Source organism: Garra rufa, chromosome 15, assembly GCF_049309525.1.
Source record: "Garra rufa chromosome 15, GarRuf1.0, whole genome shotgun sequence".
In the NCBI taxonomy this organism is placed as follows: domain Eukaryota; kingdom Metazoa; phylum Chordata; class Actinopteri; order Cypriniformes; family Cyprinidae; genus Garra; species Garra rufa.
Window position 1 is genome coordinate 41,277,401 of NC_133375.1, and position 13,425 is coordinate 41,290,825.

The 13,425-nt window shown below is 36.1% G+C and overlaps 1 protein-coding gene across 3 annotated transcripts; it reads right to left on the reverse strand.

The window, feature by feature from the left end:
• Positions 1-3,893: 3,893 nt before the first annotated feature.
• lhx2b (LIM homeobox 2b) lies at positions 3,894-13,178 on the reverse strand. 3 transcript variants are annotated; one of them, XM_073819031.1, is made up of 5 exons: positions 12,632-13,178; positions 10,619-10,821; positions 9,326-9,696; positions 6,507-6,712; positions 3,894-5,209 (listed from the first exon to the last, which is right to left on the reverse strand). In XM_073819031.1, exons 2-5 carry the CDS (start codon positions 10,816-10,818, stop codon positions 4,919-4,921), a joined length of 1,068 nt encoding a protein of 355 aa, XP_073675132.1. In that variant the 5' UTR covers positions 10,819-10,821; positions 12,632-13,178; the 3' UTR covers positions 3,894-4,918. The 3 variants fall into 3 exon arrangements, with proteins under 3 accessions (XP_073675132.1, XP_073675131.1, XP_073675130.1); XM_073819030.1 differs by having other exon boundaries at positions 9,326-9,693; positions 12,227-13,178; XM_073819029.1 differs by having other exon boundaries at positions 12,227-13,178.
• Between the last annotated feature and the right edge of the window lie 247 nt (positions 13,179-13,425).

The following is a 13,425-nucleotide window of genomic DNA, read 5'->3' on the forward strand; positions in this document are numbered from 1 at the left end:
CAATTTGAAATTCAATCAAAATGAATTGAGTTTATGCTTAATTCAAAGGGAATGTAAAATTATTTTTCTTAAACTACTAACATGTTTTTTTTTAAACACTTCATTGCAATACCAACTGCAAAAATGTTTTTTTTTTTTGTTTTTTGTTTTTTTTTTAGTACTTTTTGTCTTGTTTTCTGTTACAAATATAAAAAAAAACAATAATACACATATTTTTCCATTAGGAAATACATTTAAAAAAAAAATAATTTAGATTTTCTTATTCAGTATTTTTGTTTTTTATTACAAATATTTAAAAAAAAATCTGAAAAATCATCAAAATTATTTGAGTTTATGCTTAATTCAAAGGGAATGTAAGATTATTTTTCTTAACCTACTAACAGGTGTTAGCTTCTTAAATAAATCTGCCATGATTTATGAATGTTTCAATATTTGTACTACAAAACAAGACAAAAATACAGTATTTTTTTGAAAGTTTTTTTTTTTTGAAGTTTTGAAATATCATGTGAATAACAAATTAGTATCATAAAATAGATCATATCAAATGATATAAATAGATAATAGATTTGATTTAATGCATTCATCAGTCAACATCACAATTAAAAGAAGTTATTTTTAAATTGAATTTTCCAAGTAAACCAATCAGAGATTGGCCTAGTGCATTCGCGCTATATTTACATTTATGCATTTATCATTTGCTTCTAAAGCTCAACCTCCATTCTCTAATTTAGAAAGCCTACTTATTGTATGCAAGTCAAACATTTAAATTGGCCTAATCAGGGGTGCGTTTCCGAAAAGCATGGTTAGCTAACTATGGCCGCAAGTTCGATTGAAGTCTGACAAAACTTGCAACCATATAGTTGCTTTTGGGAAACACACCCCAGATCGACAAAGCAAACCGCCTTTTGGAAAGATCTGTGAAAAAACCACAAACACTTTGCATGGTCCAGAAGTCTTGGCTACATAGCGCACGTCACAAACATCCAAACCGATGCGATGATCCTCGGATTCTGCACAGTCAGAAATGAGGTAATAATATTCCATATTAAACTTTATTGGACCCACTACTTCCAAAAAGGCTGTAGTGTGTTTTAAATAGCAGGCTCTCTCTCAATTAAAGCCTTCATCCTGTGGCTTTTAGTGGGAATGCGCTGTACATCTGGGCACCACATTGGCTTCCACGGTGGCTGGCTGGCTGGCTTTGGCACCCATCGTAAGCCCATTACAACCCCAGTCTGCCAGGCCTCCAGGAGCCCGAGTGGCGGGCTTCACGCCAGACCACTCCACACTCACTTCAACAAACAGCGGCGAGAGAAACCCGAGACGACGAGAGTCACTGACCTAATGTTCATCGAGACCAAGGGCCAAGGCCTAGTTCACACTGGGAAGCATCGCGTGTCGGGACGGACGTGTTGATGTGTGTGAAAACGGGAGTTTCTGCTTCCATTTGGCGAATGTCTGCAAGGGCCAAACATGCAGGTACGACGACTGGGCCGCCATATATTTCGCATTGGGCCGTCGTAAACTTACATTCCAAATGCTCCACCGTTCAACCATTTAAAAATAATTATCATAATAAATTCCAGTGCAGGTTTTGTACTCTACTAGTCACTGGAGGTTTTCAGCTCTGAAATAACTAAATCGGAAACTAACAAAACCGACATCTCAAGAACAGAACAGAACAGTGCATTTCTTTATTAAATGTTTCTCAGTTTTATGTATAAAAGACTATTTAGGTTGCACATTTAAAATGATTCATCAAAGCATTTTTTTTTTTTTTTTTCATATTATCCCACTTTTTTTTTCCTGTGATAAAGCCAAATTTGGTTTTGATTACAGGACCCAGAGGAACTTAGTGTGGTTTCTCTTATAAAACTGCCAAAACCTGGGTTTGAAATGTGGTTTTGGTTGGTTGTGTTAGTTATTTCTTATATTTTTGAGGGTTAATTTGTCTTAATCTGAGGGGGGTTTATTTTAGTTTGAAAAGATACGCATGTTTCAGAGTTGAACATGTTTTTGCAAAACAGAAATGCATTGTAATCTACTAGTATAGTACATGTGTGACACAGGACAACAAAACTAGTCTTAATAGCCAAAAATACGTTGTATGTGTCAAAATAATTGTTTTTTATTTTATGCCAAAAATTATTGGGATATTAAGTAAATATGTTTCATCAAGATATTTTGTCGATTTCCTACCGTAAATATATCAAAACTTAATTTTTGATTAGTAATATGCATTGCTAAGAACTTAATTTGGACAACTTTCATATTGATTTTTTTCAATATTTTGATTTTTTTTTTTTTTTTGCACCCTTCAGATTCTCAAATGGTTGTATTTCCAAAAATTGTCCTGTCCTAACAAACTATACATCAATGGAAAGCATATTTATTCAGCTTTCAGATGATATATAAATCCTAATTTAAAAAAAAGGTCCATTATCACTTGTGAATATCACATAATAGTAAAGCACACACACACAATGTATTACGATGTAAAAAAACATTCTCCATTCATTCTACATTAAAAATCTAATTTATTTCTGTGTTAAAAAGAATTTTTCAGCATCATTATTCCAGTATTCAGTGTCACATGATCCTTTAGAAATCATTCTAATATGCTGATTAATTATCAGTGCTGGAAACTGTTATGTTGCTTAATATTTTGTGGAACCTGTGATACTTTTTTTCAGGATTCTTTGATGAATAAAATGTTTAAAAGAACAGCATTTATTTAAAATAGAAATATTTTCTAACAATACACTACTGTTCAAAAGTTTGAGGTCAGTAAATTTTTCTTCATTCTTTTTTTAATTGCTTTTATTCAGCTAGGGATAGACTTGTTATTGTTAGAAAATATTTATATTTTGAATAAATGCTGTTCTTTTTTTTTATTTTTTATTCATCAAACAATCCTGAAAAAAAGTATCACAGGTTCCAAAAAAATTGGTAGCACAAGTGTTTCCAATATTGATAATTCTAATAATAAATCAGCACATTAGAATGATTTCTGAAGGATCATGTGACACTTAAGTCTGGAGTAACAGTCAGCTTTTCATCACAGGAATAAATTGTGACCCTGGACCACAAACCAGTCTTAACTCGCTGGGGTATATTTGTAGCAATAGCCAAAAATACATTGTATGGATCAAAATTCTAGATTTTTCTTATGCCCAAAATCATGAGGAAATTAAGTAAAGATCATGTTCCATGAAGATTTTTTGTAAAATTCCTACTCTAAATATATCAAAATGTAATTTTTGATTAGTAATATGCATTAAGAACTTAATTTGGAGAACTTTAAAGATGATTTTCTCAGTATTTAGATTTTTTTGCACCCTCAGATTCCAGATTTTCAAATAGATGTATCTCAGCCAAATATTGTCCTATCCTAACAAACCATATATCAATAGAAAGCTTATTTATTGAGCTTTCATATGTTGTATACATCCCAGTTTTGTAAAATTTAACCTTATGACTGGTTTTGTGGTCCAGGGTCACAATTATATTTTAAAGTATATTAAAATAAAAAAATTATATTGTAATAACATTTTGCAATTTGCATTTTTTTCTGACTTCTTTAAAAAACATCAAGTCTAGTATATATATATATATATATATATATATATATATATATATATATATATATGTGTGTGCAGTGTGCATATGTGAAACAAAATGTATTAAAAAATCACACCAGAATGCATTTGGTTTTGATATTCTTGGTTGTAAATAACCATGACAACTAGCGTCATCTTAATGTATTAACGTCCAGTGCAAATGTGTTTTTGTCTTTAAGCTCTAGATTTGTGTTAACGCCGTTTGCATCACTGTCTGTCTATAGTTATGCAAAATGCTTTGAAACTGGTGAAATAATGAGGACCACAAAAAAATAGTGATTCATTTTTTTTATATTTTTTACAGAACTGAAGATTTACATCAAAGGGGATACTGCAGGGACTGGACTCGAAATTTCTCAATAATCTGTCAAAACTGTACAGCATTTCAACAAGCAGCCTCTGGTTACCATGGAAACATTTACCCTGTCTCCAACACTGTCACATCTTAATGGTTGAGAAAGAAAAAATCACCTAACCGAATGAGGAGGGGGAAAAAAAAAAGTGTTTCATTCCATAAATCAGTGTTTGTTTGTGATGAGCTCCATTACATGGCGCTCCTCCGATCAAGGTTTTTCTTTGTACAAACTCTCCACGGCCGTTTTCTCTCCCAGTGCATGAGATTGAAACGTGTTCTCAGGTTTCATATGTACTGCAATCATATCCAGTGATTTCTGAGTGAGGTAATATGTTGGAATGAGAGTATATGATCAGCTCTTCCTCGTGTTTGTGTTTGTGCACATATGATTTACTCAACCATTTTCGCCATCCCACAAATTAAAGTAGACATTTTCTGATGTAGTTCATTTTGCGTCGCTAAATCTGCTTCAGTGACTACACTGCAGGATAAGGCACGTGACAGTCAGGCTAGGTTACACTGTAATTATTCACATTATAATCCAGTTTCCTCACACTGACTCCTGTGCGTGAACATAAATAAGAGGTCGGCGAATGAATGCATTTCCCAGCTCAGTCTCTCTCTGTAAACATGGTTTGGGGGAAAACATGAAATAAAAACGAGAAAATAAAATGCAAATCAGTCTCTTATCAACAGATCCTTCAGTGAAACTTGAGTCTGTCCCAAAATGCAATACTCTAAACAAAGGGTTTCACATTTTTTTAGTCTTTTGAATTGGATCGGCCATATTTGTAAAGTTCCAGGCCTGTACAAAAATGCCCAGGTAGATCGGTTTACGTATCAGACGGATAGTTCTTGAATGACTAGCATGATCAATGATGCTTTATTTCTGATTTAGGTGGCTCCACGAATGGTCTTCAGAGGAAGCGGATGAATCTGAGCATCAGAAGAGGCTGGTTAAGGTGCTCTGCGATGGACTCCGGCATTCGTGAACGTCCAGGCTACCCGGGACGGAGGTCAGTACGGAGGTGACGGTGGGCATTGTGGGGTTGGTCAGGTCTGTGAGGGTCGTAGGAGTGCTGGACGGGCTCATGGAGGCGTTGGAAATCTCCGAGGCCGGGCCGGACGGCGTTCCTCCAGGCAGGGTCGACCCGTCCGAGGCCTTGTCCACACCCGTGTTCTCTTGGCGCAGGAGGTTTCGCCTGAACTTGGCCCGAGCGTTCTGAAACCAGACCTGGAAACCGAGACGGCAGACGTTAGAAATAATCCCACAGATGTGACACTCAGCGTCTCATCAAAGCTGAATGATGGCTGATAATAATTAGCACTTTGAGTTTTATTTTTACTTATGAATATGTCCTATTTTTACTTTCCATTTGTCCTCTGGTTGTTTTGTTAAACCAACTGCATTAAAAAAAAAATTCTGGTTTTAATGATATCTGACAGACAGCTGTGTCTTTTATTTCCAGACATGTTCTGAAACCTCGTGTTTTATTTGTGCAAGCAATTAATTCAGATTTCTCTCTTTCAGAAACAAATTAATAGCGGAGACCAGGCTGGTGAACTACTTTTGATTCATTCCTCAAGTAATTTTTTAATCAGTCTAATTTATTGCTGAAGTGAAGGAATGTGTAACGCTGTTTTGATTAAATGCTTCATTTAATACATATATATGAGATTATAGTATAGTAAATCCAACATTATCTGCATATATACAGCACATTTGCATAAACCAATATATACTGTATAGCAAATCTCAAATGTTTTATTTTGTTGCAAAATCTAACTATAATATATTTACATACAGTATATGTACACCTTAGCAAATGTGAACCTGGACAACAAAAAAACAGTCATTTTTTAAAATCTAAAATCTGAATAAATACGTTTTCCATTGATGTATGGTTTGTAAGAATAGGACAATATTTGATTGAGATACAACTATTTGAAAATCTGGAATTTGAGGATGCAAAAAATCTAAATATTGAGAAAATCGCCTTTAAAGTTGTCCAAAGTTCTTAGCAATGCCCATTACTAATCAAAAATTAAGTTTTATTTATTTACGGTAGGAAATTTACAAAATATCTTAATGGAACATGATCTTAGGATCTAATATCCTAATGATTTTTGACATAAAAGAAAAATCGATGAATTTGACCCATACAATGTATTTTTTGGCTATTTTTTACAAATACACCCATTCTACTTAGGCCTGGTTTTGAGGTCCAGGGTCACAAATATCAACTGCTTGATTACTTGTATTGTCACAAAATGCAACTATATTATCGCCCTGCTCTAATTTGTTAAATGCAACTATAATGCATGAAGATATTATAAACATCATCATCATAATTTTCTGTAAATCTGCTTTGAAACAAAGTGTATTGTAAAAAGCTAACAAAACACCAGACAAATTTGACTTTACTAATATAAAAACGAATGGCGTACATGGTCAGCATGCTAACATGTCAAAGCTGAAATAAATTTCAGTGAGCCAAAACAATTAGTCGAACCGGAGGGAGTTATCTGACCTGTAGGACGCGCTTGGTGAGACCTGTTTTCTGGGCCAGCTGTTTTAGATCCTTGGCATCAGGATTGTGGTTGATGGCAAAATACGACTTCATGGTCCTCAGCTGATGGTGTTTAAATGACGTTCTCATGCGTTTCGTCTTCTGGCTGGTGCTGTACTGCGAGTCTCTGTCCATCGGATCGCCATCGTTCTCATTGCAGCTCAATGCTGAATCGAAACAACGTAAAACAGATTAGCCGTGTTGCTGTTATTGCTCCCATACATTTCAAAAGCTTTCAATAATGCTAAACTTATTTAGTGGAGCAGTGCAGCTCTAGTTTGAATAAATAGAGAAAAACATGAGATGCAATGGCAGAACGATCAGATGCTGTGATAAGAATGAGGAGGTGCCTCTGAGATTCTTTTGTTTCTTTGATTGCACTCCAACATTGTGTTTAGTCTTGGATTTGACTACATAAAGGAGCCACAGCACCATCATGTTGCTGTGTTTGCAACTTACTGCATGCATAATAATCTGCATTATGCTGTAGTCTTACATCATGCTCTTTTTTTATAAAAAGCATTTGACTCTAAACGCAATAGATGTGTTTTGAAAACATGCAAGTCTGTCTTATTTTTATTTGACTTTCCAAATCCCTTTAAAAAAAAAACTATTTAAAACATGGTGGATTTACCCATTTTTACAGCAACCCCACCCTCTACATATGGCTGTATCTTGGTTTCTGTTTTTATGATGTCTTGTGTAGGATTTGATTGTGAAAAGCCCACACTATCCGTCTTGGACACAAGTGTTTAGGAGATAGGCCTGTCTGAATGTGTCAGAAATGTGTTTGCGCCAGTTCCAAATTCTTGGCAGAAGTTTGTGTTGCTAGACGCATGACAGTTCAGAATTATGTTTTCTCTGACAACTACAAATATTAGTCATTGAAAATGGTCTGATCAACACTTCAGATAATTAACCTTGAATGCTTTACAACGCTGCACATGGCGAACAAATGTTTCCTCCTGATATAAATATGGCCATTGAGAAATACTGTTACCTTTACTACAGTGATGCACGTCAAGAGCAGTTATCTTCACTGAAAACATATTATTTATGTGCACGTGGTAAATGATGAAATGTTTCTTTATTGTTCTTGTTTTTCAGGTTTTGATCTCGCTGTCCTTGTATTCGTGCTGTTGTTTAAAGTGTGAGCTGATGGGGGCAGCAATGATCTGACTGTGTTTTACTCTCAGAGAGCAGAGAAACACCAAAGTTCACTCACTCTAGTTAACTCGTGTTTTTGTCAAACGGTTGATCTGATTTCAAAAAGTTTCTTTTTTCCCCCATTTTAAGTCCATGTAAATTTAACAGTTCTTCAGAAGCCGGTTAGTCCACCAAACAAGACCGCAATCGTTGTGATAAATTTGCCAACTTCAATTAACGATCCCAGGACAACAAGATTTACAAAGCAACCAAACAATCTGAGTTTAAAGTGATAAAAAAGCATCGCATTTACACATTTTACAGTGAAAATATAGCTTGCAGATGTAATAAAAACTCGTGATAAACTTGTATTTTATAGTTATAGTCTTAATCTGACTCAAACTATTTCAATATGTGTATCATGTGATAAGTATTTTTTTTCACGTTTTATGTATTCATTTAATAACGCTTTAGCTCATTATATCTGACATAAAATTTTGGAAGCATTTGAAACATTCGTGAAGAAAAAGTTCGTAGATTATGATTTAAAAACGTTCTACCCTATAATATGCTTTGTTTGGACGCGTGCATAACATCTTTTTATAAAGCAAAAACCATAGTACATTAATTCGTCTGAATTTGCCTGGAAAAAAAGCTTAAGTTTTTCTCTTTGTTTCTTTCTTTCTTTCACTCGTATTTAATCTTCCGGAGGTCTCGACTAGCATCTAAGCCATTTTCCACTTGTCAGTCTCTGTAGTCGTCATCATTCCTCTGTTTGGTCCTCAAGCAGGGGCCCAAATGCCCCGCTGAGGGGCCCGAAATGCCCGAGCGAACAAGTCACGTTGTTCCAAATTGTTCAGCACAAGCTCAAGTGCTTTAGTAGAAATCTGTGATGTGCATCGATTGTCTCAAAAAGAGGCGCATTTTTGTCTTTTACCTAGTAAAGAAATGAACTGAGATATTTTTCTCGTTTTATGGGCTAGACATTTTTAACAATTTTGTAAATACGAAACGAAATGTTTAATACAGTATTACGATGTATAGTAAAAGATTGCGCTTTTTTTACAGAACTACTAATGCTTTACGAACTTTAGATATCTTGTCTCTAACGAATTGGAATGTAAACGTATTTTTTTAATGTAAAAGGAAATTAATCTTTTTTAGACTGGATTGCGTTTAAATGGCTTTTTTAAATGTCCCCCGCATTATTACAGATTTCTTCTCTTTGTTCGTGTTAGAAAATAGTTTATTTATTGCATGTGTCCTTACAATTAATTAAAAATACAATTATGTTTATAAAAGTCGTACTTTGTTCTTTAAAATAGTGGCAGATAACAGTATTGTTTAAGCGAAATATTACTTAAGGTTTTTGTAAATTCGTCAGACTTGTTTTTATCTTGCTGTGGAACGATTTCATTGGATATTCAGTGTCGCCTAAAAGTTTCGTCAACTTGGTAATTCACCGAAATCGCATGAAAATAATAGGCTAACATGACTACGCGCTCTTAAAAACTTGTTCAAGATAGAAAATGTGCGTACAACTCTTTCAAAAATAAGAATTAAAAAAATGTTATATAATAATAAAACGAGCAGTTAACCAGCAGCAACAACAAGAAGTTGAGTGATGGTCTCACCTGCATTATAAGCCGCCAAGTCCGCTCCGGGCCCAGGGCTCTTCCTCTTTCGGGGCCGGCCCTTCTGCACCGTGTTCACGCCGTTATAATAAGACAGTCCTAGAGGGCCCGTGCTGCCCAGTCCTTTATTAGGCGCTACATCCGTGTGATTGAAATGCGTGGGGAAGTCTCCCTGGATGAGCGTTTCAAAGTGTAGCCTGCAGTACACCAGACTGTCTTTCATGCCGAAGTGGTCCCCAGTCGTCAGCATTTTGTTGCAAGTTGTGCAGGTGAAACAGTTCAAGTGGTACACCAAATCCCTGGCCCTCATGACCATTTCCGAGGCCGAGATCCCGAGGTGGCACCGGGCACATCTCTGCACCGAAAACCTTCTGCGGGAGAATAGAGCAGCTGTGACCTTTCAGCACACTTCAACCAGAAGGTGGGCCCACCATGAGCCTGACATTAAATGTGCTGCTTCTCATAATAACCTTTGAATAAATTACAATTCACAATTCTGAATTATATATAATATATAGGCCTAGCCTATATATTTTTTTAGACATGCTGGAGTAAAATAATGCCTTGAACAGCAGGATGCATGTACAAATGTTAACTCGTGCAGTGGAATCTAGTCTCGCGAATAATTACTAAATAGCTTACAATTGAGATTGACGTGAGCTGGAGCCTAATTTGAACGTAGAAACGGGAAAGCCTTCACTTATATGATTATCTTAATAGGCCTCTCGCCTCCCTCTGATTATTAAATTGTACAACGACATACAGAATCAGCTAAATATCATTCCAAACATCACAGATTAAGACGTTTTTTCTACTATTTCCCCTTCTCAAAACATAAATGTTATATTTCGTGCAAAGCAAGATTAAGTGGGTAAATCGTTTTTTAATTTAGTTTTATAAAATCACCTCACATGCAACATATACAGAGAGGATTTTAAAAGTCAGTTTAGAGAATGTTTCGTTGTTAAAAAACAAAAATAATTATGTCTTGAATAATCAGTAGTTTCTGTATGAATTAAAGTATTATTACGAGGTTTAAACAGGCATAAACAGAGAAATTTCTGACATTTTTGGCTTTTTCTCTTTCATATATGCAGTGAAAATTTGTTACGTCTTTTCTGGTTGGTTAAAGTGTACAATAACGAAATCACAGCAAAATATAATCAACAGACAAAAAGCATGCTTTCGCTACAGGGTTTGCTTTTTTATTATTTATCCATAATCGAAAACCTCACTCTAGGCGAAGGAAAGACTATACGATCGTTCAACGTTCAAGCAAACGAGTTTGCTCACCTGTAATAGTCTTCTTTGCAGTAGATGCTTCCGTCTTTGCTGAAGCAGGTGAGCTCAGACTCCAGGTTGAGTTTACACTCGCAGCACTTCAGACAGCGCATGTGCCACTGCTTATCCACGGCGAGCAGGTAATAGCGGTCAGAGATCTTCCCTCCGCAGCCCGCGCACAGAGCCACCCGGTCCCCGCTGATCGAAGGCATGTTCTGCACAAACACAGACGAACAGCGGGATCATTAAAGGCAGGAACTTAAATCCCAGTGTCACACAAACACACTGTTTCTTCACCGTTATCTCTAATCTTATAGCCTACAAATGAATGTTTCTAATGGCAGAATAGTAAATGATAACATACACAATGTGCGTAGCCTACTTAAAGCGTCTGGATACACGAATAAGTGAAAACACTATTTTACGCGTTTCCTAATTTAAAAATGTGCAAAGAATGAGGTATTATAGTGTTCACTGCTGTACAGAATGGGAGGGGCGTGAGATTCAGAAGATAAATACAGAAGTGTATTCAGCGAGTGTAAGAGCCGATATGCTCTGATTTGTATTTAATATTTCCCGTGACAACGGAAGGCCAAGCATAAAAATAGGAAACACCAGCAAGAAATTATTACATCATGCATGCTTACATTCTCATCGTTTTTTCTTAAACAATAGAACAATTTTGGAAAATGTGATACATATGCAAGGAAATTAATCAGTAAGCTTGTTTTATTGTGTTTACTTTCGGCGTGTTGTGTGGCCTTAAATACACTACACAGCAAACACACTTGTTATATATATATATATATATATATATATATATATATATATATATATATATATATATAGACGCTATATACACACACACACACACACAACTTTGTAATTATAATACAAAATATTATTTCATTCTTTATAATTTCTTTATTTCTAATTTGCGGATTTGCCATCGTATAAATTTCGAGTTGCTTCGAGTGTTAAAAATGTCAAAACAGTTTTAAGCGTCATAGATGCATTATTATTAAAGAAACTGATAAAATAATCTAATGGCAAAAGAAATAAAGTAACGATTCAGCATTGTATTTTTTAGTTGTTAATGTTAATCACAGATATTACGGCCCAAAACAATGTAAGTTTGTTTCAGCTGGTTCATACTATCTGCTAATAGTCTTTTATCGTAATTATATCACTCGTACTTTACGAAAAAATAAAATGTATTATTTTCGCCTCACTTAAAGTTTAGCAGCACTGCACAAGCGTTTTTAAAATAATTAGAATTTCTTAGTATATCAGTATTTGTGCAAAACCGAATAATTTCTTATTATTTAACCATTTTACAGTCGAAATTAAATTGGACTGCAAGCCATTTAAAATTTGATAGCGTATTTTGTAGCTTTTTGTAACTATTTCCAATCCACCCATGACAAAAGATTTACAAGCAAGGCATTAAAGACGAGGCCTGTGATTTTGGCTTTGCAGAAGTTTGAAGTTTGTTTAAATGGACAAGATCGGAATCACATATTTGGGCCTCTATTGCACTGTTGGAATAACGGTTCAGTTAACATAGGATTTAGGATTTCCAAGCAAGCGCCTGGAGCGAGAGGCATGGCTTTCTCCTACCGTCTCTGTTTCCCCCATATCTATGGCCGAGCTGATAGTCGCCGAATCGCTCTTTCCTCTCCGCTCCATTTCTTCCATAACACCATGCATCTCGCCTCCAGGCAGACCGTGGAAAAGCATCGTTGCCGCAGATGAGACCGAATAGCACGTGTTTCCGTCAGATCTGCAACCCAAGATTTCCGTGAGACGCACTTCTAGCCCTGTGCAGTTCATATGACCTCTCTCGCTCTCATTAAATAATTCCCGTTTGGAGGATCTGATCGGTCTAAACGGTATTCGTTTGTCAGAACTGTCAGCTCCGTATTCTGATAGATTCTTTTAAATGCATCAGAGTGTGAGATCGCAAAACATGCACCCAGTACAGATTTTAGCCTATGAGAGCATTCCGGAGCTTTGAGGACATACCAGCTACTGAAGCCCCTCTACATGTGTGACACTGGACCCTCCTATTTCTTCGTGAGTAACTTTCAGTTACCACATTTTGGACATGCATTTGTCAGTGCAAGATCTCAGTTTTTCTTTCTTGTCTTTTCAGAAATCAGTTTTGGAGCATGACCGCTGCCGGTCATTACACACACACAAAAAAAATCCGTTATTGCATCGCCGAAGAATAATAAAAAATATAATCCCGAAATGCCTGGGAGGAACGACTACAATGACGATTCAGATTCTGCAAGTGGCTATAGCTTCATCCACGTCTCTTCGCCTCCTCCACGACAGTTTGTCATCACGCGCACACCAAAAATGTCCAATTTCAGTAGGCTTCTGCTTAAGTAAAAAAAATCAACTCAAAGGTTTTTTATAACAAATGAGGTGGTTGTCCTGTCATATACAGTATTTGCTGTTGTTGTTCGTCCCGCATGCAGTAGAATCGGCATGTAAGCAACTGAGAAGGAGGAGGAGTTGAGGACACTTTTGGTTTGTATAATCCAGTGAAGACAGTGAGGTACCCTGCGCTCTTCCCTCTCCAAACGTTAGCAAACCCAACGCGCCTTTTCTACCGGGACTTTGACGTCACGCCGTTCCGTCCGTGATTATTGGCTGTTCGAACTCCTGATATACACACTGTATCGAATTGTCGCAGGGATTTTAATGTCAGCCGGACCGAAATTTGATGGCAACTCAAGAAAGACTTTCTCAAATGGCAATTTTTCGACCGATCATTTCTGTTCGTTTCTTTTTCTGTAGATAACTTTAAT